General features: G+C 42.2%; 1 protein-coding gene across 1 annotated transcript; it reads left to right on the forward strand.

The window, feature by feature from the left end:
- Nucleotides 1-1,121: 1,121 nt before the first annotated feature.
- On the forward strand, nt 1,122-23,271 carry KCNG2 (potassium voltage-gated channel modifier subfamily G member 2). The gene is made up of 2 exons (XM_005149858.4): nt 1,122-1,936; nt 22,347-23,271. The coding sequence occupies exons 1-2, from the start codon at nt 1,193-1,195 to the stop codon at nt 23,157-23,159; spliced, it is 1,557 nt and encodes a 518-aa protein (XP_005149915.2). The 5' UTR covers nt 1,122-1,192; the 3' UTR covers nt 23,160-23,271.
- The last annotated feature ends 1,880 nt before the right edge of the window (nt 23,272-25,151 follow it).

Genomic DNA, 25,151 nt, shown 5'->3' on the forward strand with positions numbered 1-25,151 from the left:
CTAAAGAGCAATGTGGCAGGTGAAAAAACGTGTTCATGGTTTGTAGGGTGGTAAAGGAGGAGTAAGCAGAAGGTACAAATTAAATACTGAAATTATGCATAATTTGTATAATTGCTGCTAAGTGTTACTGAGTTCTGCATTATCCAGAAGTAAGAGCAACAAGTGGGTCACTTCCAGCTCTGCTTCATTCTTAGGTTCAGTTTTCCATTTCAGAGCTACTGACAGGCTGCTGGGCACCTTGTCCACTTCCCATACTTAAAACTACAGCAGAGACTCCAGCAGCTCCAGGGTCCCAGGCAAGCTCTGGATCTCCACTCAAACCCAAGATGCACACCTCCCTGCAGGAGATGTCATTAGCCTGGATGGCATTCACCCCAGCAGGAGAACAAAAGCTTTTCTACCTTTTAGAAGTGGGCTGTTCAGGTAGATATGCCCAATATAGTTTTAATCCAATTAGTTGAGGTACCAGTGGCAAGTGAATCTTGGTAGCACACACTTTATGCTCAAGCACCCAAACCTGCTTAGGTACTGGCTGCAGGCAGGATTCTTAACTCCCATGTATTCATTATTATCAGTACCTAAGCTTGGTGAATTTAAATTGGGACTTACCAGTGTTACTGCAGTCACATTTCCAACTGTACTATAGGTATCCTTTTTATCCTCACACTGTAAGCAGCGTGATATAAATACTGCATCAATTTCATATAAACATTACGTAGATGGTTCAAAACAATAATTAAAAAAATTGCAACTAAGTTTCTTATTAACTTGCTAAAATGTACATTACCATGTATCCAAAAGACCAGTTTTCCCTTCCAGTATCCACTGATGTCCCAGATATTGCTCTAGAAAAGAAATTTCTGAATATAGTTTTGTTTCTATTCATTCACTGGCTAAGCCATCTAGAAGTATCAGTTTGGCTTCTGACCCAGTTGCTTCTGACCCTAAGTTTGAGTTGTTTCCCCAGGCAACTACAAGCAAAGATAGTCCTATAATAATGGGGGGGGGGAAATAGTGCCATAAAGAAAAGTTTATTGGGATTGAGAGGATAGGATAGTTTTTCATCTAGCAATACCCTAAGTTTATTGTACCTTTAAACTTCTCTTTTGCAGATTGACTCTCCAGTCGAGCTCTATATGCACTTCTTAAAGTAGCCTCGATCTCCCTATGGACTCAACAGAAGTATCACGAAATGGCATTGCTAGCTAGGAATGCAGAGCCTGAGTTCAGCTCCTACTCCTTCAATAACTTGGAAAACCTGTGTGAAGTCCAAACCAAGAAAGGATTCTTCTACACGAAGGCCAAACTTCTGCACCCAGGGGAAGACTTGTGCTATTTTGCCCGCCTGGATGACCAGACCAGGTTTGTGATCATCAACGTAGGTGGTATTAAATACAAAGTTCCATGGACCACCTTGGAGAACTGCCCCTTGACCAGGCTTGGGAAGCTAAAATCTTGCAACAATTATGATGAGATCATGAACATCTGTGATGATTATGATGTTAGCTGCAATGAATTTTTTTTTGACCGTAATCCTAGTGCCTTCAGGACAATCATGACTTTCCTGACAGCTGGGAAGCTGAGGCTTCTCAGGGAGATGTGTGCTCTGTCTTTTCAGGAGGAACTTGTGTACTGGGGGATAGAAGAGGACCACCTGGAGTGGTGCTGTAAAAAGAGATTGCGACAGAAAGAGGAGGAGGCAGCTGAGGCCAGGCTGTATGAAGGGGAGCTGGTGTTTAGTGAATCTACGCAATGTGCCTTCCAGGACAATAGCCGATTGAGTCTGTGCATGCGAAAGCTCAGGGATATGGTGGAGAACCCCCACTCAGGGATCCCAGGAAAGATCTTTGCTTGTATTTCAATCTCTTTTGTTGCCATCACTGCAGTCAGCCTCTGCATCAGCACCATGCCAGATGTCCGAGAAGAAGAAGATCGGGTGAGTTCAGCTTTTCTCAGAGTAAAGTGTTTTGCATTATTATCTCCTCAGGGAATGTGATGGGCATGGTCACTCCAGCAATCATGCAGGTATTGCATTCAGTATTTATGATGTGAAGGGCTGGCCAGGGTAGAGCACAGAAAGCATTCTGCCACTTAATATTGAGGGAAGATCAGGCCAAACTCCGCTTTGCCAACACAGCTTTGCCAGTTCACAGCAGCAGACAACTTTACCCAACAGATTTGTTTTGTGACATCTCTAAACAGATAACAAACTAGCTGCTGTGGATGTAAAAATCAGCTTTGCTTGATGCTTTGTTAGGTTAAGCACTAACAAATCAGTTTTTCCTTAAAAGTTACTTGAACATGCCACTTTGAATGAACTCTCAGTATTCCACTGTAAAAAACACATATAAAACATTTTGATGCTGTAGGTGAGGTAAAGGGCAGGGAAGCTGAGGCAGCAATTTAATAGCAGAAACAAAGCAAATGTCCCAATTTCAGATGTGGTTAGTATTCTCGAGTGTAAGCTATGGATTCTTCATGTCCTTAAAAATGAAGTCTTATGGATATTTTGTTTATTCTTCAGTTCAACAAATTTCCTAAGGGTTTAGTCCTTTATTTGTGCAAGCAGTTCAGTTCCCTAGGATTAGCTGTATGTAGGCCAAAGAGAGCTCCTCTGGAGATAGATAGATGACACTCACATTCTCATTAAATATGTGCTGAAATAAAATCTGAGGGGTTTGGAGGATGAGGACTTTTCAGAGTTTATGGCCTCTTTAGTTTTACTCAGTTCCGAGCTTGATACTAAATGTTTGGGTTTATTTCCCAGCCCCATGGTCATTAAATGTGATTGTGAACTTCAGCTACTTCACCCCATCAAGTTCTGCCTCACAGCTGAAGGCTAAGTTCTCCTGAAAGCAGAATCCTCTTGTGTGCTGTCACCAGGTGCTGAATGGCTCATCACTCACTGCCACTAGCAGAAAAGAGAATGACAGGAAGCATTTACCATTTTGTAGCATTGAAAGTAAAAAACCTGCTGATGGAAAATTAGTCCAGCAGCTCCAGAGAGACCCCTGCGTTTGACTGACTACCTCAGGTGCAGTTAAACTCACCCTTTGCTTGCAATGTATTCTCAGGTTAGATGTCAACTGAGTTGATTGATCCGAAATAAGTCATTCAGTAGCGGCCAGGAAAAAAAAAGGCAAAACATTTGGTATGTTGTTTGATATTCGGTTTATTGTAAGATCTTTGTTTTAAAGGCTTTTATGATCTAAAATTTGAGGATAGTAGGGTTGCATACTAGGTAAAACTATGTTGTCCTAATAATTTTTTTTTAAATATTTATTCCAAAACACACATCTTTTACTGTAATTAACCATCAGTGCTCCATTATTCTGGACTTTAAAGCACAAGGGATATTTTGCTGTTCAAAACTGAGATGTATTCAGTGTTTAGATGTTCCTGGGTTTAAGGGAGAGAATTGCTTTCAGAATTACCAGAGTTTAGGTACCTTATGTTTTTACTAATGATCTGAACATAATTAGGAAGTCGCAATAGTAGGCTTATATTTGTTAGGTAGAACAGGGTAATAATGAGGGTAGAGCAAGCATATGGGAGAAGTCTGGATTTCTTGGTAAACTGGGGCCATTAAAAGGAGCACATTTTCATAGTCAAATGCACAATTGCACGTAAAGGTGAATGCAAAAGCAGAGGGTGTGATACCCAAAACAGGAATCTAAATACAATTTAGGGTACAAGAAACTGAATGTGAATTCCTATTGCAGCATAAAGTGAGAAGGGTTAATGTAATCCTTGAATATCTAAGCTGGGGAATAGTGATTAGAAGCTGAAAGATGATTTTGTGCCTGTATGCGGCATTGATGAGACCGACACAAGAATACTGCAGTCGGTTCTCACACTGCTTTGAAAAACTGGAGTGGGTGAAAAAAACTATAAATACTAGAGACCTGGAGAAAGTGCCATATAATAAGAAACTTGAGCATTTCAGTTTACTAAGATTGTGAAACGAAGGTGACTGGGTTAAGCAAGTAAGTGCTCTTTCTGGGAGGAGGAGAACTGTATCATCTAAAAGACCTTTAAATTAATCAGGAAGAGGATGCACGGTTAAAAGCTGAATCCTAATAAATTCACATGGGAAACTATGTGCCAATATTTAATATAATGGTGACTAATTACTGGGCAGTCTAAGAAGAGAATTAGCGGAATTTGGTGTTTTTGATATTTTCAGTTCAAGGCTCAATGCCCTTCTGAAAGGTAGCGTTCAGCTAAACACACTCTAGTTCAATCAAAAGTAAATTACTGATTTCAGTTCATGTTATGAAGGTGAAATGCTTGGAATACAGAGGAGTTCAGAATAAATTATGTTTTTCTGTGCCCTTATATTCTAAAGGCACAGAACTCCTGCAAATAGGTTTTGTTCTGCCCTTTACACAGGGAAGATCTGTGGACAAGAGAAGAAATGGTTACTTTGAGACAAAGGTGGTTCTTCAGCATAGAGGACAGGTGAAGAATCACTTCTCACCTAGCTTAGTTCATCCCCAGTGCTCCTCCCTGGCCACTGAGTTAATGCAGGACAACACTCTATTGGAGTTGTAATTAGCCATGCCCAGAGTCATATACAGTGACTGATTTTGGTCCTACACAAATGCATGTAAATACCCATGTAGATCTTTTCAGCCTCAATAAGGCTAGGCATGGAGTAAGGCATCTGCCCACACGGAATTGCTTGTAGTATCAGAGACCAAGGCTGCAAACTCTTTGAGTATCATCTGTACATGTCTCATCAGGCCAAAGCAGATCATCAAATAACAGGTGTGGAGAGAAGAGAATGAATTCAAAGTAATGTTATTCATCTTGAGTTGTATCCTAGTACCTAGTTTAAAATTCCTTTCCAGGCATAGCTCTTTGGTCTGGTTTTGCGGTCTCCTAAAAAGCCAAAAATGTATGTTCATCCCTCTTGGCTAAGGAACAAATAAACAGTAAATATTATTTCAAGGATGTGCTGTACTTGGTGTGTACATTTTCCAGGTTCTCCAGCTAACATTACTGTTGTTGGGGTCCCATGTCAGAGCTGTCATAGATACTCTGCCTAACAAGCCGTGGTCTTTTGCTTGAGCTGGTGTTTTCCAGAAAGCAAACATTTTATGTGCCACCTATCTATCCTGTTACTGCTTCAGGGAGAGAAAGAGGAACCAGTTGTGAAAAAAATAATGCTGGAGAACAGTTTTTCATATCCTGATCTTTTAATGTCATCCGAATGGACCAGCTGTTACACTCAGTGGTGTCCTGCAGAGGTGTAAATGACCTTATATAGCTATTTTAGGAGCCTGCCTATCCCTTTTTCAAATACAGAAGTATCAATGATACCTTTCATTAGCTTTATTTACTGTTCCAGATATTCTAGATGGCAGTGGCAATTCCTAGTGGTTTAGCAAGAGTGGGAAGGATCATGTTCCCAAACACTGAAGCTGTCTTGTTCTTGCTGATGGTCATCCCGATTCATCTCAGGCCTTATCCTTTTTTGGAAGTAATATCACTTATTTCAGATGCTGCACAATTATCAACAAAGCTAACAGAATCAGATCTTAAACTAGTTTTTAATTGCCAAGCTAGCACATACTTTATCTTGCTGAGTTGTTGTGGGTTTTTTTTTTCCCTCATTTACCTTTTGTTTAGTGATTAAATTAATGGAAACCACCAATCCAGTAATGAACATAATAGCTGCTTCTGGAAATTTGAGGAAAGGAACATTTCAAATACACACAAAAACCAAATGTTTGAAGACAGTCAGGTTCTTCCAGGTAAGGTAACAAAGCAATATTTAATTTTTCATTTCAGAAAGGGAGATTTGTATGTAAGATCTAGATTTTATGGTGAAAAGGCTGCTCTTCAGACAAAATACTGCCGAGACGAAATACTGGTGAGGCGAAAGCCTGCAGGCACTGAGCTCTTTCAAGACCACCACAAAAATTATCTCCAAAACATAAAAATAGCCAGAGGCACAGAGAATCCTTGAGGCATTTTAGGCACAAGATGTCTCCCTTCAAGTGGCCTTCTCAACTCTCTAAACAAATGGCAGGCATTGCGTGACTTAAGGAAAGCAGCTGAAACATCACAAGAGTCTTAAACCAGTTGGGGATACGTTACAGCAAGAGCTTTAACAATGCAGTAAGATCTGACCAACCAAAAGACATTGAGAGATTCAACTGAAAGCCAGATGGTCATCATACTAGTCTCTTCATTGTTTTCTTGGTGAAAACAAATGTTGACCATTTCTATCCAAAGAAGAAATCTTTCTTTTGTTAGACTTTCTCACCGCAGAATGTGGTGAACTCTGATTAACATCAAGCATTTTGTCCTGACTCACAGAAGTATTTATAGGCCTGAGTTCCACTGAGCTCAATCATTTGTAGCACCACAGTGTAAAACAGGAGGAGATCAGAGTGTACTTCCTTCTTCACCGTGCTTTCTAACGGATTGGGAAAAGCTAGCCTAATTAAAGATACTGTGATAGGAAGTTACAGTTCAATAACCTTCAGCTGAATAATGTTATACCAAAGAGAGTCATAAATAATGAAGTTAAGGATAGCTCATAAAGAAGCTTGAAACTATTTAACCTTCTAAGCTTAATTTATACACTGTGCTTCAACTTTCATATCAGTGAGGATGGGGAATAGATGAATTGTGAATGTGAGTTTTAAGCAATCTTGTGACTAAAGATCTCATTTCACAAAGGTACACACAAAAGTAATTTCAGACAAGGTTAAGAGCGTCCTGTATGATTCTCAACATCTTTTCATAGATCAGCTGTTGGTGTAAGGGCTGGATGAGCAATGAGGTCGGTTGAAAACTGACTGAACAGTGAGGCCCAGAGGATGGTGATCAGTGACACAAAGTCTAGTTGGAGGCCAGTGAATAGTGGTATACCCTGGGGTCCATGCTGAGTCCATTCCTGTTCAACATCTTCATGAGTGATTTGGTTAGGTTTGTAACCTAAACAGGAAGCTAAGTATGGAGAAGTGTAAGTATTCAGGGCCTCAGCGTGTCAGAACATTTTGTTGAATGAATGATGTCTCTTGCAATTTGAGGTACTTCTGGGTGGGGAAAGGGGTATTTTTAACACTAAATTGCTTACTTATTTCAATGAAAAGTAATGTAAAGGCGTAAAGCTGTTGTTACTGATGCTTTCTCTACTAAGATAGGACTCTGAGACTTTAGAATGAAGCTTTTCATTACAGAAAAGTTCATCTTTAGCATTTCCTTTGTGACTGTTCATCATGTGATACTGAGACCTTCTTAATTTCAATTTAAAGCCACATGTTCATGATGTATAGATGGTTTGTTTTCATGAATAATAAAATTGCAGCTTTTATTTTTCCTTTATTTGTGGAATAAACTGTTCTAGAAATTACAACCATCTATTTAAAAAGTCTCTTTGCTGGTATTACAGATAACTATTTTTAGTATATAGGCACCAAGGGTGACTTTTTATAAAAGGCATCTTGGAGAATAGCACTAACTAATTTTCCTGAGGATCATCTGAGAATTTATTATACCATTCTCTCAGTTCTACTGTTTAAATGTAAAACCCATGAGCTGTAACAGTATCACCAGTTATGGCATTTGATCCAATCTACTGATGTACTCAACCTCTATGTTGCTAGTTTGCATTTTGTGCTTGCTCCAGGCAGTTCAGGCCACAGGAAAAGACACCTCGGTAACAATTGTCACCTGCCTTTTCTACAATGTTGTGCACAAAGAAGTTCCTGTACCCACATGAGATTCACATTCACATGCCCTTGCTTAAGGGATGTAGGACTCACAGTACTGCAGAGCTGTATTTTAACTAAAAGTAAGGTGTTTTCTTTTTCTTTCTTTCATAAGCTTAAAGTAGGTTTTCTGCTCAGATGGTATTTAAATCAAAATAGTAACACACAGTCCAAATTACAAGTTTTGAGAGCATCCTTTACCCACAGCTTTAGTCATCAGCAATAAGTAAAAGTCTGCTTTGTTGATAATGTGTTTCATCTGCCTCATGTAGTTTCATCACTTGTACTGTGTAGTCCTGCACGTAGATCACAAATGCTGTTCAGGTACGTAGGCACATTCATGCCTCAGGCTGTGAGCTAGGTTTCTAAGCAAGGGGGTTTTTTTTCTTTCCATAAGCAAGACCAACTTAGTTTATACAAGATGCTATTAGTTTATACAAGATGGTATTACTGCATGATATCCTTAGAGTCAAAAACTGAGGAGTGACTACAAAATTCTGCAGTGCAAGTCTGAATCATCATAGTGTGGTCTCCCAGCTCCTGTCTGATGGTCAGAGAATATAAACATATCTAGTTGTTCTGTCATGACAGCTTCAAGAGAAGATAAAGGAAACATGGTCCAGTGAGAAAATCTTTCTCTGTTCTATCTTAATAATAAGGAGGAATGTTTCTTTCACTAAAAGTTGCCTATAGACTGGGAGATAGGCATTTGACACTGTGGAACTGTTTGCACAGAGCTCCACAGTGAGCTTGCAGACCTTCTGTTCAAAATTCTCCATCTTAGCAAAGTCACTGCCTGAGACATTCATACATTGCTTTTACCAATGCTGGGGCTCACTGCAGAGTCTTTTCCCAAGTTGCTTTTATCAGGTAAATACAGAAGTCCATCTGGGACCAGGAGCTGCCCTGGAAGATTTTGAGGAGAGTAGGTTACAACTGGGGACCACCTGAAACTCTCAGTAGTGTTTTAGGCTTAGAAGTAAAAAAATTGAGAGTATTTCTCTGCGCTGTTAGCTTGAGGATGAGGAAAGAGTTGAATAAGCTAAGATTCCTGTTGACTTGTTAGTAACTTTATGCTGTACTAATAAACTCTTCCAGTCTACAGGATATCTTCTTATGAATAAGTAGTCGGGTCAGGTCTTCTTTTAAATATTGTATAAATATGCTGCAATATAACATTAGTGATAAATAATTAAACAGCTAAGACTCTTTGAAAGAATTGGTAACTTTGTCACGTTGTTAAGTGGTTTATGTTTGGTGCAATGTAGCTTACCCACACATATGCTCCATATGCTCACCCACACAAAATATGCTCCATACTTAATTTCTTGTAATGCTTCTCTGGTTCCACCACCATAACTATATCTGTATCTACCAGTGGGTTTATTCTCCTGACTTCCAGGTAAATCATCCAAGGAGGCTCTGAAGCAATCTCATGATAACAGTTGCTTGGCCTCCAGTCATGTTTTTTAAACCACTACAGCTATTCAGTATAGCTTGCTCTGTAATGTCCTGAGGGTACAGCATAGCTTCTTCACTCCATAGATTGCTCCACTGCCTTTTGCAACAGAGCTTGTGTTCCCTGATCTTATTGAGTAATGTCCCTTGTGTTCTTTAAGTGTTCTGAAAGAGTGAAATCTTTCATATATCTGTAATAAAAATATAATCTGGAAATTTCATCTCAGAGCTCCAGGATATGTTGCTGTGAATTCTGGAGGTTTGGAATGAAAGAGAGCAACCAGATTTATGTTTGGCTAGACCTCACATAGTTAGGCTGAGGTAATGAGCTGATTCATGTGTATAGCACTTAGAAAAATTGTATTAAATCGTTCAGCATCATAAAGGATTACATTTTCATTGCTTAAAATGTGCCCACTGAGATGAAATACAGAAGTTTTTGAAACTGGGGACTTCTTGCAGTGTGGATGGAGACATTTAAAGACAAATTAAGTTAGAAGAGTGATAAAAATAAAGGAAAAAGTTTAAGTATTTTTTGCAATAGGTTTAAACAAAGGCCTAAGGAAGGACCGGGAGAAAACTATGAGGTTGTTGGATTTTCTAAAGGTAAGCATGATACTAGTTCCAAGTAAAACCATGAAGAAGACGGTCCTGAGTACAATCGGCAACATGTTTGAGGACAACAGCATAATTAATTCTAGTCTACGCAGAGCACTACTCATTGCTCAAACTTTGTGTGATTTTTGTGAGGTTATGAATTTTTCTAAAAAAAACCCAAACCAAACCCAACCAAACAAAACCCCTTCTGATGCAGATACCTCTGTAAGGCACTGAGTTAGTGCCACTCAACATCCTTCCTTAACAGAAATGGCATTTTTCAAAAACTTACCTCCCTTGTTGAATGTTTACAAAATTTCTCTTAAATCTTTGAGTAGCAGAAAACTAGCATGAGAAATCATCATCCAATAACAGCGTATGCAGAAAGGCATGCAGGTGTCTCTGGTGTTGGCCAGAGCTACTGAGGTGTTTTGCTGGTGATTTGGCAGAGACTAAGAAACAATTACAGACTAAATCTACAGGTAGCACAGAAATGACACACTAGTCAGAGACTGGAAGTATCTGGCACACAGTTATCCTGCCCCTCTGCTCTCATGAGACCTCACTTGGAGTATTGTGTGCAGTTCTGGTGTCCTCAACATAAAAAGGACATGGAACTGTTGGAACAAGTCCAGAGGAGGGCCACGAGGATGATCAGGGGACCGGAGCACCTCCCGTATGAAGACAGCCTGAGAAAGTTGGGGCTGTTCAGCCTCTAGAAGAGAAGGCTGCGTGGAGACCTCATAGCAGCCTTCCAGTATCTGAAGGGGGCCTACAGGGATGCTGGGGAGGGACTATTCATTAGGGACTATAGTGACAGGACAAGGGGTAACGGGTTGAAACTTAAACAGAGGAAGTTTAGATTGGATATAAGGAGGAAGCTCTTTACTGTGAGGGTGGTGAGGTACTGGAATGGGTTGCCCAGGGAGGCTGTGAATGCTCCATCCCTGGCAGTATTCAAGGCTGGGTTGGACAGAGCCTTGGGTGAGATGGTTTAGTGTGAGGTGTCCCTGCCCATGGCAGGGGGGTTGGACCTAGATAATCTTGAGGTCCTTTCCAACCCTAACTATTCTATGATTCTGTGGTTTGAACATGGGGATGCAACTGTATGTTCATCAGCAGAGAGTGCAACCTCTAAGTGTAGAGAGCATAGAGAGCCCAAGATAAAAGACACTTTTGGGAAAATGGGGATTTAAAGACCCTGGTAAACAACTAGGGTACATGATTTCCCATCTGACATGCTAGTTAGGAGGCAAACCATGAGGCTTGAGATACTGTGTCCAAACTTGTATCCATTAAGTGGGTACTCTGGAAAAAAAAAAAAAAGTAGAAAGAATTTTTTAAAAACTGAAAAATCTGCTTCCTAGTGAAACACTAGAGAAGTTTTTAATGCAGTGAACAGCACTGGTCAACAGTGAACAATAACTGGAACTTGCAGTTAATCTCATGCTCTAAATAGTGTATTACCGTGGGTAAGTAACAATAGAAATCCTTTTCCTTGAGATGCTTGAGTACATCTCATACAGTTTTTAAATACATTCTGTCAGTCCTTCTAAACATTATATCTCAGCTCAGTTGAAATTATGTGTGTGACTCACGAATCACTTGGTGAGATCCTCTGCTCTGCAGAGAATTATTAGTTCAAGATCCCCTCCTAGCCTTACAGGTCAGTGAGTAATTGCCATCCTGTCCCCAGCTCAGTCATGCAGGAGTGCTGTTCCCCTATGCGGGAGGTGCCAGCAAGGATGCGGTATGTCTGGGGCTTCCTTGGCCCTCATGTATATTCAGACCCGAAGTCATCAGTAAGATGAAATGAGCAGTGGCAATTCATAATTGTAATTAAAGGCAAGGGCAGCCAGAAAACCTCAGAAGCCTGGAAGCTCTCTGATGAGGAATCACATGGCATCAATCTGACCCCGTGAAGGCATCATCCTGACCACAGTAACTTGTCCAGCACTGACTGTGTTTGCAAGGGGTGCACAGGGGCTGAGATATGTTACTAATGGGGCTTAGTCCCAGTATTAGCTGCTGTTCAGACTTGAGCTTGTGTGTCACTCATGAGCTGGATGCCGCAGCTGGAACAGGCTGCTCATCAGGATACATGCCAGCCCAGCCCTCTGGACATTCACTGGCAGGGTCCTCGTACCCTCACCTTCCCATGCAGGCACACACATATACATTCCCTTTCTCTCTGCTCCAGTTCATTCTCTAAGCCTGGATACAAATGGGAAATACTGTGAATAGTGTGAAGGTCCTAGCCAACCAATACATCCTGAGCTGTGTTGGAAACCTGGCACACACTGCACTGAGTAGAGATGGCAAAAAACAGAAGCTGCAGCACCCTCCTGAAAGGTCCACAAGTGTCTGTGGGCAGAAGCTGTGGATATTTTCTCTCCATTCACAGCTATTTGCCTTTGTACCCAAGAGAAATATTGGCTAATGCAAGGTAAGTCATGCAGTTCTTACATTCTGCACTGCTGTCACAGAAAACACTGTTAACTATTGCCTTGAGCAGAGACTATGAGTGCCGGCTTTCATGGTGGTCAGATCCACCCTGCAAAAATTCATCCACTTTGGAAGTGCAAGAGTACAGCTGACAGCATTTCAGTGCAAGGGCAATGCGGTAGAAGACTGCCAGCTGTGACTGAGCCACTACCAGCAGGAGATCAAATCTGCCCACAGGCAACATTGACAAATCCTTTACTTGCTTTCAGATAATAGGATAAAGGGAAAGAGAAGGGGACAAAAACAGGTTTGCAAAAAAGATGTAAGAGGCAAAGAGTAAGCTTGACTCTGTCCTCCTTTCCTCCAAGAGAAAAAAAAAGACACCCCCAAATTTTGTAGTGGATTACAGGGTCGCAGGAACCAGTAAAACTAATGTGGGTCAGTAAAATAGAATCTGCAATGAGTGGGAGGGAGGAGAATAGCTCCTAAAACTGGGATTGAAAGAAGGGAAAAATGGGGAAATAAGAGGAGAAATATTTTTAAAATGCCATTGAAAATCAGTTGTTCTAGTCATACAATTAGGAAGCAAGAGGAAGAAAGAACAAGACTGAGATTTCTTTTTAGTGTGGAACAAGCTTGACAACAAAGAAAAGAGGATGCTGTGTTTAGGAAGACCACGGTTCTACGCTGTATCTGCATGTATCTGTGAGCACAGCTAGGTGCCACCACAGCGTCATCTTTTCTCAGGTGGTGGGGAGGTGTAAAAGTGTTGGGAATGCCACTGCTTTGTAACACAGCCCTCTCTTGGGCTGGTCCTTTCAGAGGAGCATGTTGTCATTCCTGGGTAGCTGTTGGAACTGCACCTTAAGTGCCCTTGGTGAGGACTCAGCCCTGCTCTGGTTCTGCAGTGTTTTGATTTATGCTGCCACTTATGAAAGATAGCCCCCATCTTTATTTTTTGCAGTCCTGCAGTGATTATGAGAAGCAGGTGTGCTCTAAGTGCTAAGTGCCATTGGTTTTTCAAGCAAGAGCTGAGCCTTTCTTCTCTCCAGAGCACTAGCATAATAAATACAAGCTAGGTTTATTCTCCAGAAATCAGGAGATGCGCTATTTAGAAGGTAACTGAGCTACTTCACATAAAAGCTCAGGATCAAGCATTTGCTTAGATTTACAGAGAATGGCTTTCTAAAAAAAGCATTGTAGTTTCCAGACTTGGAGGGATGTGATACCTCTGTCAGAGTTAGAAAAGAGAGTGGGCTGAAGAGGAAGATTTCTAGTTCATGTAAATCAAGGGGAGAGGGACGTTTGTCAGCAAGGAGGCTTCTGATACTTAATAAGAATCTTGGGGTGTTTTTTTACTTTTAATTTGTGTGAAAAATGGGCCAAAACTGAGAAAAACATTCTGGAAATAGAAAATTCCAGGGTAGTTTTTACTCAGAAACACTAAGAACATCAGTGTTTCTAAAGTGAAGCTGTTCTTTGGAGGATACCATTGCTTGGTGAAATGATCATTCTTTTTTCTGCATTACTTCCCCATCTCAGATGCCCCAAGGCTCAGCTCCAGCAGCATCAAGCACATCATTTTGTTTGCTGGTTGAACATTGTGGGCATGTGGGACTTGAAGGGATCCTCCGAGGTTAAGCACAGTTCCCTGTTGTCCTGCGTACATCACACCACTATTTCCAGAAACTAAGAAGCTTCATCTTAAAAGGTCTTTGGCCTTCCCTGTTCTTGCAGGGTGGCTTTTGTTGATTCTTATGTGTCTTCTGGAGTCCAGATTCTGAAAGCTGGTGTAGCTATTTCTTCTCGTGCCAACACCATCCTTTTGCTTAGTGATGGGTTCTCTTTGCAACCAGCTAGTGCAAACTGAGCATGTTGGGTCCCTCTCCTTCTCACTCCTACCTCACATGCTGATTGCCATTACTTAGCTGATGGTGTTGAACTTCCCAGGCACTCCTGAACGAAGTCAGCTGTTGTACCATAACCAGACAGTGAGTTATCCTATTTCACTCTGCACTGAAGAGGATTAAGGAATGCTCATATGTCCCATTCTGTGGGCTGAGCTGTGGATTGTAAAGAGACAGGTAGCTGATGGAGATAGCAGTAATTTTAGCTATCAGTCATACAGATAGACCTGAATGAGAACATTTGATGTTGCCATTAAACAGTGCTTCTTTTCATCTCCTTGATATGTTTGTAGACAGCAAGCATGTCTCTTTTCTGCCTTCATTTGATGATGGTAAACAAGTCAAATGCATTTAATTGCCTGTTTTTAAGATAGGTTTTCCATTCGACTAGCCATTCAAGTAAGCTTGGGTTACTCTCATTCAAGTTACAACTCATTCCAGTTTCAATCATCCTTGTTTAACATGGGTGGGTTTTGAACAAATTCAATCCTTCACTTACATATTTGGAGCTATTGGGGAGTTCCATATACAAATGTTGGTTGGTCTGTGTGTGTATGTGTATTTGGTAAGCAAGAAGATTGGTGTCAAGGCTTGTTTCAAGGGTGAAAACTGCAGGTTGCGAGGAGCTGGGTGTACTCATTGTACTGAAGCATGTTACAAACCAAAGACATACAATGTGAGGGGAATACTAGGCCATGAGGAGGTCACTAGACTGTGAGAATGGAGCAGAGTCTTAAGTATCCTCAAAGAAAGTGTTATCCAGGGTACATCACTCCTCAAGTTACAGTATAGCCCCTCTGTCCTGGTGTGTGGTATGATCAGACTGGGAGATAGAGCAGCTGGCTGCTGGAGCACATACTGTCCCTTCAAGTGGCTCCCAGCCACCCTCGCTGAGTCTGAGGAGTTGTCCTTACAACCCCCCAGCCTCTCTGGGTGAGGTGCTGTGCTGTTCCTGATGGACACCTGAAAATCAGGCAACTTGGTTGTGTTCTGTTTCATAGGTATTTATTGTCTTCTTTATTCTTAATCTGTTTCTTGCAGCGTTTAGCTTTTGGTTGCTTTCCATAAAGTAGAGGCAGTTAACATTCATTTCCCTCTAACAAATACTGCTGCTTTTGGAAAAGTGTGTGCTAAAACTTGATGTATGTTTGAGAAAAGCTGTTTGAAAGGCAAATGATAATGAGAGGATATTTTGTGCATCTGTAGTGCTACTTACCTGCTTTCCATTCTTCCTAGCAACTCTACTCGGGTAAAAAGAAGCAGGGCAGTGGACTAAAGTATGTATCTGCATGTGGCAGGGACAGTAAGTGAAGGAGGCAGGGAAATGGAGGGCAGCCTTAGTATCACAACAACAGTCTTGCCTGGTACATAGGTAATCAAATTCCCTGTGTCTGTGTCTTTCTTCATAATTCAGATGTATATGCCAAATCCATGCAGTCAGTGTACAGCTGTTAAGACATCTACAGCATTCACAGGAGAAAAGGTGGCAGTTAAACAGGTCCCAAGGCTCAGTCTTTATGCCTGAGAAAACTATGTCCTTACCTATAGCATCTAATTTTGGCTGTGCAGTTTGGGACTGAGGTGGCGCAAAGCAGCAAGGCTGCTTGTGGATTGGGCAGTATCTCAAGGAAGCAGCCGGCTCTCTGCAGCCTCCTGGATCATGAGTGCCATCTGTGTCTGCCACCTATTTAGTCTGCAAGGGTGGTCATAGGCTATCACAGTGCATGGCTAAACTCCTGTTTGCATTCCATGTTTATTTGCAGCTTCACTGGCAGAACAGATGTGAGAGGCTGAGAGGTTTTGAAAAGTGGTGATTTGGGAATTTGCTGTCTTGTGATCAAAGGAAATCCAGAGAGATATCTAAAGTAAATATTGTTACTGCCCACCTCCTTGCCTTTTTTATTCTATGAAGACAAGTTGTACAGAAAAAATCGTACAAGAGCTACATGTCTTGTGTCCATAACATGACTGCAAACTGTTTGTGACAACCCTCCCTGCTGAAGGCAAGGTTACCTTCTGTAGTAGCTGGGCTGAAGATGAAGCATGAACTAAGTTCTAGTTACAGATCAAAGTGTGTACAGCAAGAAACAGAGAGCTCTTTCATGGCCCCTCGGTGACTTTAAAAACAGAAACCCTTACTTTGAATTCACAGCCAGCCAGCTTTAAGGACAGACTGTGCAGTAGCTGAATCATCTCTACTGAGGAGCACAAGAAACACTCGGAGCAGGCTTGCTGTGAGTTCAGCCTGACCCTAGCTTTAACAGCAGATGTACTGAATTACAATCACCAAGTCTGTAGGTGGTCAGTGGTAAGGGAAGCGTGCCTGAGCCTGAGGACAGGGTGAGATGCTGCCCTTGCAACAGTAGAGTACAAGAGTCAGACAGTCATCCCTGCTGTGAAAACTAGCTGGATGCTTTCATCAGAAAATGGATTTTCATCAGAAAGCACCGGTATGAGCAAAATCAGGGTTTGTTGGGGAGGCATGTTTCTGGGAATGCCACTGTTTTCCTCAGGGAAGGCTTCTTCATTTCACTGTGATAGCTGGGATGAGAGATGGCTGGGACCCAGCACCCAATACTTTATGCAAGGAGTTTGGTCTCTCCCAAGCTGGGAGAGTGCTCCAAGTGTTGGCCTGTTGAATAATTGAAAGGGGGGAGGGGGGAGGTTGCTCTCCTCTGGCTCTCCCTGCAGACATTCATTGAAACAGGTGGCTCAGCCTCACATGCAAATCCAAGGGGAACACCATGAGTGCTGAGCTTACTCTCTGTAGCTCTGTGCTCAGGCTGTGGGCAGATCTTGTGTAGGAGGCTCAAGGACTTTATCTGCAGGTCCCTTAACACTGACTTCTGGTGCTGAACCTGAAATTCTTGATTACATCAGAAATTTGAGTTACACATTGTTGTTAAAAAAAAAATAATAGTTGAGCTGATGTGCACAGAGAAATACTTGAAATACATGACCCAAAGGGCTCAAATAACAAGGGGCAAGTGGAAGAGAACCAAAACACCATTGTAGAAATGTCATGATTTTAAAGATTATCTAAGTATTTTCGTATGAAATGCCTCTCATGTTTGGTTGTGTTGGGGTTGTTTTCTTAACATACACATTTGATGGGGGGGGGGAAGGGAATTTTTGCTATTAGGGAGAAGTGGGCAGCATTGAAACTTCTTCCTTGAAAGTACTGTGGAGATGCTGACCATGAAAAATAATGTGTGTGCAAAGCAACACAAGAACTGGGATGGTTAGAGGTGGTCTGGCTTTTGACATCTTCTAATGCCGGAGGGGGCTGGTGCTGTCAGAGCCTGCAAGAATCTTAGAGGAAAATCAGAATTCCTTCTCAGGAGTCCAGAGGAAGGGTCAAGAAGTCACACAACACACAGTGGAGAATTTTTCTGAGGCACAGTCCAGGCAAGTATGAGTGAAAGGGACCCAGCAAGGCAGACCAAAATGTTTCTGAAAGGTTCCTGCAGTGTTTAGGCTGACCATAGGGAGCAATGAGCACGGCTGAATTTGAACTCCAGTGATTACCGGCTCTTCTTTTTGTAGTTTTCCTGTTGCCAAAGGAGCCTCTGGCAACGAAAGCGTTTCTCCAGAAGGAAGATATACTGCAGCTGGCTTTCTGACAGCAAATTTCTACAGATCCTAGTGAAGGAGACTCACTTTAATTTGACTGCGTAGAGCTAGTCACTGAGACCTTCCTTCTTTTCTTGTGCCCTGAGCTGACATTAGTAAATGGCCTCAAAATCCTCTGCAGCTGCAGATATTTCAACATCTTAAGTAATTTCTGCACAAGAAAAAAAATCCTACTTGCTGTTTGAAAAAAACTCACATGTACATCTTGTAAAGAATGTCTGTTTCCATATATCTTTATTACACCACTGCTTTTTGTAATCAAAAGCCTAAGATATTGTTTATTTAATGCCATGGTTACATAAAATCATAGAATCAAGGTTGGAAAAAACCTTGAAGATCATCAAGTCTAATCTTTACCCCAGGACTGCCAAGCCCACCACTAAACCATGTCACTGAGGGCCTCATCTACATGGGTTTTGAACACTTCAATTAAAAGAAAAAGTCTTTTAACATTAGATAAATGCAATGGGGATGTCCTTTCTGTTTGCCATTCCTGCTATTTTTTGTGTAGACCTCTAAAAGAGAAAAAGAAATCAAATTGTTTTGAATGCTAAAAAAAGAGTTTTCATGTGGCCCAGTTTTATAAAGCTAGACATAAAAATATAATCATAAAAATGTATCCATTAGATTACAAGATGAAGAAATCTGGTTAGAGAGCTAGCTATTTTGCTTTTAAAAAAGTGGAAACCAGTATGTAGTTATTAATGTACATGTTTATGGCCATCAGCTGGTGTAGCTTGATCTTGTTTGTGAAAATACAGGTTTGATACAGACCTATTTTGGGTAGGATGCTATCCTATTTTGTTAGGACTTGTTTTTTTTCTTACTCCAGTGGCTGATGAATTCCTGATTGCTTTTTTCCATCTGCGTGTGTGTGTTTCTACACATTTTTGTTTTGTTTTCTTGAATGGAAAAATGAAACAGCCAAAACCCTAAGCAGTCACAGCATCCGGTTGGATTCAAACACATAGTTAAAAGTTTTAGAAAGAAAAAAAACCTGCCTTTTTATTTGTTTGTTTGTTTTTTCACAATGCTGTAATGAAGGGGGGAAAGCTGGAAGGAAAAGCAGCTGCAGCTCAGAGAACCAAAGAGCATGAAATGTGTTTTTGCTGTTACTGTTTTGGTTTCATGCGAGGATAATAATAGGTCATATCTAGATGATATTGAAACATGGTCCAGGGGACAGGAAGACATTTAATTAATGAAAAAAAAGACCTCTAGCAGGTTAATTGACACACAGGTCTCTTTTTCTGAAAGCCTGTTCAGACCCTGCTATTCTCAGGACAGCCTTCGGACTGCACCTGGCTTGTTCAGATTGCAATAGGTTAATAACGACACTGTGGAAGACTAGCACTTTGCTGAAGGTAATTATACATTAGCTGAAAGAGGTGATTGCTCCATCCCATTAAAATGAACTCTGTGTGGCAGAGCATTATCACTTGGCTCTACTGAAAGTAAACATTTTGGCATTCACAGGGTTAGCTGTCAGCTGTGGATAGTGGGAAGAGCAGAGGAAAGCCAGAGCCCAGCATCAGCTCTGGATGGGAGTACATTTCAGCTCTTCATTACAGTGATGGGCAGCTTGGTTCTGCTGCGTTGGATGACCCAAGCTGCAGATCCTGCCAAGCCCCCTGTGCTCAGCTGAGCAAAGGTTGCCAGGATGCTCCTGCACTTGCATTTTGGAAGTAGTTCTGCAGGAAGCTTGGAGACATAAATAGCAAAGCTGTAGATTTGTGAACCTACACAGGATAAACATATCAGAGTGTGGGAGGGCAGATCAGAGTCTTCTGAAAGTCATCTCCACTGGTCGTCAGTTAATGAGCAACATTTCTTCACTCCTGTTTGCTCCCACACCAAAACTCATACACAGAAGGACTTTGGAGAGTTTCCTTCCCTTATGCACAAAATAGAGAGTGCTGGAGGAATTAGGTGCCAAATTAGCTATTAAATGCCTTTATGTCTTTGTAGGTCTATTCCAAGGCTAAATTCTACATAGGCTTCTCTGACTTTCCTTAAACTTTTAGTGGCATGAAAATCAGATACATGCACATCAGAATCCAGAATGCTTCCTGACAGGTTTCTTAAGGTGAACTACATCCTAGTATATACATCATGGTCCAAGTAGTAATGCAGCTTTCAGAGAAAGCAAATTTGCACATTGGGATTTCTTCCTTCTTGCCATAGCAGCTGCTTTGCTCAAGCTGTAGCTATTCTTCTATGGATCATCTTCCTAACATCTCAGGCTGATCTTTTTGTGATATAAATGGGTCATGTGGAAGAATAGTATCAAATCACCTGCAGCCATTGCCCTTACATGTGAGATAACCATGTCCTGATGAGAGATTCCAAGGCAGCAGGGCTCTGGGACAAAATTGGTGTGATGGCTGGTTTCTTGGCAGATGAGAAGTTACAGTGATGCAGGCAGAATCCTTCCACTGACTTTGACTTTGTGAGCTTTGGCTCTGGCCCACAGAGACAGATTTGTGCAGTGGTGTGAAAGCATCTTGGTTCTGTATCTGATGGGAGCACCTGACAGCTTGATTATACTGTGATAGGAGCAAAGCCCCTGTAAACAAAATGTTTTGTCCTATGAATGATGATTGTGACAAAAATAATTTTTAGGACCAAATTAGTTTGGTGAGGCAGAAATAAATTAAGCTCCTTCTAGTTTTCACACCTATCAAAATTAGAAAGCTAAAGGCAGTCTATCTGAGCTACAGTAAGCTCAATAAGACAAGATTATCCTTCCTCCCTGCAATATGCTTTAAATCTTGACAGCAGTTTCAATAGAACAAGTAATTTTTCTCTTCCTAGCAGCATGACCCTTTGGGAAATGGTAGGAGGTGCATCATATGCCAATTAAAAGTGGAATACTAAAAATATCTGTAAATACAAGGTACTACAACCTTCCTTCTTGTTTAATACAAGGACCAGCTTTTTTCTGGTTTTTGTATTGACATCGCTTTAGTCATTGTCTCAATCTCTTAGTAAGTGTGAAATGGAGAGGGTGCCTCGGCATTTTGGGTATATTGAGATATCACAAGGCTGCACATTCAGTGTGATGACATGGTGTTGGTGTCAACAGTGCAGCAGCCCTTGGAACATGTATCCAGTCATTCCCCATCATTCTGGGGAATGCAGTAGTTAGTGGAGACAGCAAAAGTCTCATCACTCTTTTGCTATTTTCTTTCAAAACAGGGAAAAACCTATTCAAAAACACTTAGAGGGGGATGAAGTCAGGATGTGGTGCTGTGCAGTAAACGTTTCCTCAGCTCTGCGTAGCAGAAGGCACCTGAGGAGAGCATGTGGGCAGAACCATTTATATTTATGCCCATTTCACCATTGGTGAAATGGGGACCAGCTTGACACACACTCACCACTCTTGAGTGATATTACTATAATTTAGCACAGGAGAGCAAAATGAGGTTTTACACTGGTACCTAATACCTGTTGCATCCAGTGGGAGTCACATACCCTTCTAGCATGGATGGCCTCCTACATGCTTACAAGAGCTTTCATGTGCTGTTCAAACTGGCTTACTGAATAAATACACACTTTCTTTAAACAAATATACCCTTACCTCCCACTTCAAGCCCCCAGAGCATTAACTCTTTTATATGAGCATTTAGAGAGGAAACAGCACTAGCCCTGTAATTGTCCACATCAAAATCTGTTTATTTAGAGAAGCTTATTATTATTCAGCTGGAGCTAGCGGAGAATTGCCATAGTATTCGTGCTGTTGAATTAACAGTCAAAGAGCAGCCGTCACCGTCATTTTTATTGCTGTCCCCGTGCACCAAGTCTGGCTCATTTATAGGCATTGTAACTAAAGAATATGAGTTCTCTCTTTATTTTCCACTAAGTGAGCCTGCAGGGAACAGCAACTCTTCCAGTGTGTCTCAGAAAGCTAGGGTAGGGCAACATGGTCATTAGTTGTTACGGGAAAGGTAATTTAAAAAGCTTACCTCTCCCGACCCTCCCTCTATTTTTGAGGTACTTTTTCTTGTAGAAATACCTACATTTATCAATACTTTAGATAAGCTTTTGACTACAGGGCTAGTGTGTTAATAAATGTTCACTGGAATATAAAAAATATTCAATGTTCTGTGAATATTAGATTACTCAAAGCACATGACAAAATGCTGTAGGGGTTTATGAGCTGTTTTTAAGCAATTTATTGATCAGGAAGGGAGGGAGGGCTCACCCATTTATTAAAATCTGTGAATCCTGTACTAATTATTTCTAAAGGGTCTTAAAGGCTTGGTTAGAAATGAGGTGAGAGCCACTGGCCTTTCAGCAGTGTGCTGTCTGGCCAACAGCTGATATCACATCATACTCTTGGCAGCCTTGGATACTCCTGAGTGTTGTTGACCTGTCCTGCAGCCAAACATGTAGCTGGTAGCTCTGGTTTTAGTTATCCATTCCAGCTACTCTCAGCAGCAATGATTTACTTTGGTACCTTATAATTTATATCTATTTCACATGGTGCTTTCCTTTAAGAACTGCCACTCTTAGTTTGCTCTGTGGCTAAATCATTTTATCCCCCTTTTTCTGTGTTTCCTGTTCCTCTTCTCTGCAGGGTGAATGCTCACAGAAGTGCTATGACATCTTTGTGCTGGAGACAGTGTGCGTGGCGTGGTTTTCTTTTGAGTTCCTGCTGCGATCCATCCAGGCAGAGAACAAGTGTGCTTTTCTGAAAACCCCACTCAACATCATCGACATCCTGGCCATCTTGCCTTTCTATATCTCTCTCATTGTGGATACAGCTTCCACAAAAACCAGCAGCAAGCCCAGTGGGGGAGCTGGGAACAAGTACCTGGAACGAGTGGGGCTGGTGCTGCGCTTCCTGCGGGCTCTGCGCATCCTGTATGTGATGAGGTTGGCACGGCACTCGCTGGGGCTGCAGACATTGGGGCTCACTGTGCGCCGGTGCACCAGGGAGTTCGGGCTGCTCCTGCTCTTCCTTTGTGTTGCCATGGCCCTCTTCTCGCCACTGGTGTACTTGGCTGAGAGCGAACTGGGAGCCAAGCAAGAATTCACAAGCGTCCCCACCAGTTACTGGTGGGCTGTGATCTCCATGACCACTGTTGGCTATGGGGACATGGTGCCTCGTAGCATCCCCGGACAGGTGGTAGCCCTGAGCAGTATCTTGAGTGGGATTCTGCTGATGGCTTTCCCAGTCACATCCATCTTTCATACCTTTTCCCGTTCCTACAGTGAATTGAAGGAGCAGCAGCAACGAGCAGCAAGTAGGCAGATGCGCCAGCTAGAAGAGAGCACTGAATTCCTGCGTGGTAACAGTGCACAGGAACTTGGTGTCACATTCCCACCAACTGATGCTGGGCAGGAGGGTCAGCCCACAGGGGACCAGGAAGCCAAAAGAAATTGCTGACTGAACAGCTTGAAGACATATGTTGGCAGCACAAGGAGCGGTGAACAAGGAGGGTCAGTTCTACAAGAAAAACCTCCTGAACTGCATAAATGAAATGAGGGCAGACACATACACAGAAGGTTATCTCTAAAGACCAACTGTTGATCATAAGGGCCTTCTGAAAAGCAGCCCTGAATCCCAACCAAGTACAGCTCTGCTCCATTGCTTTCCGTAGGGCTTTTCTTTTCTATTGAACAAGTGGTTTCAGCAAGCCCCAAGGAGCAGCCATTGAAGGTAACCAGCCAGGAGAATGTCCTGTGAAGCAGAGCCTGTGCCGAGTGCCATTCGGCAGATCAGCCAGTGTGACACCTCCTCCCTGCTCGGTGACACTCCACATGAGAGAGGGTTATGCCCCATGCAAAGCGGGTTTGTTTCAGAGGCTCCGCCAAGGAGCACAAAGCTCAGACAAGCTAAGGTGTGAAGCCAGAGAAGGGCAGAAACATCCCTTCAGCTTTCCCAGGGGCTTGTTTTTGTCTGTTTTAAGGATCAGGCAGCGCAGTCTTGGCCACCAGCTGGCAGCTGTGACTTGTGTGCTAGCGCAGTATGCATTATTTAGTAAATACGCTTATTTACCACCCTAAGCTTTGTATCTTAGCCCCATGGCAGAAATATACATAGACAATCTTCCAGACTATGGTACTGAATGTCAACTTGTTTTTTTTTTCCTTTGCTAACAGCTGAATATAAGGAATATCTTTACAAATCATGCCATCTCTCCACTTCCGTTAGCTGTTTCCATCTCTCATGTATGAAAACAATGTGTTTAACAGACAACTAAACCTGAACTACACGCATCCCAAGCAGGGAAGGGTGGTGAGTGTAAAATCAGCAGTGAGCCCAAGCTCTGCATACTCTTCCTCTGTAGTGATGGCTGCACTCACTGCAGTCATGTGCAAGAAGAAGCAGTCCAAACCCAGTGAAGTTAAAGAGATGCCTTCAGTGGGTTCTGGCCTGAGCTGCAGTGTAGCAGCTGTGCTCTGCATTAGGAATAGTCTCTTATTTTTTTTCCCCCTACTAAGAAAAAGACAATCCTGTCATCCAAAAATTAGAATTATTGTTCTTGCTTTTCTTCCTAATTCTCAAAAGATTTAAGTCAATTCAAAGGGAAAATGAATCATATGGTGGCATCAGCATGCTTCTTTACTGATGCCAGCCCCTTGAGCTTTCCTGATGGAGCTCTGGAGCTGGTCCAAGTCAGCACGCTGTCTGGATATTTCACTGCTCCTACAGGTGGGATATGATCAGAGGATGGAGAGAAATGGAAAACAACTGCTTCTTGCACCTACATCCCCATTTATATTAAAGCCATGCAGTGTCACCCTCCATAACCTCCTCCTGCCAGGAAGGAAACAAAAGCTGATGTATTGAAGATGGGATTTGTCTGGGTTTTTTTCCTCAGCATATGTTGCAATACCAATCCTACATTAGCAAACTCCTGTATTAAGCCATTCCTTATAGGAATGGAGCAAGGGAAAATAAAAGGTTACATTTATTTTAATAAAAATTAGAAGCTTTGCTGCTGAACATGCACCTCTGATGATTTGGTTGCAGAGGGGGGGAGGTGGTGTTTTGCCTGCTGATGTGAAGCCACATATGCCATTGCTGCAACCAGGGTCCCAAGGAATCGGCTCTCTCTGGCCCACAGCAGCTCTGACGTTGTTCCTTTGCAGCCACAGCCAGGCCAGACAGCCCTGAGCAGCGCAAGGGTGTCACTGGGCCAGGTTATACAGCTTCATGGTAAGTGCTACAAGAGATGGAAGCAGCAAAACCGAGCCCCCCTATCCTGCAGGCTGCATCTGGATCTCCAAAGCCCCAGCTGTGTTGAACAACAAGCAAACTGAATGCAGCTGCATGCACCAGGGCTCTCACAGCCCACCAGCACCGGGAGCACATTTGCTCTTTGTGACAGGCAAGGAGGGCCAAGGGCTGGTGGATGTTGCCTGGGCTGACTCA

This window comes from Melopsittacus undulatus, chromosome 1 (genome assembly GCF_012275295.1).
Source record: "Melopsittacus undulatus isolate bMelUnd1 chromosome 1, bMelUnd1.mat.Z, whole genome shotgun sequence".
Lineage (NCBI taxonomy): Eukaryota > Metazoa > Chordata > Aves > Psittaciformes > Psittaculidae > Melopsittacus > Melopsittacus undulatus.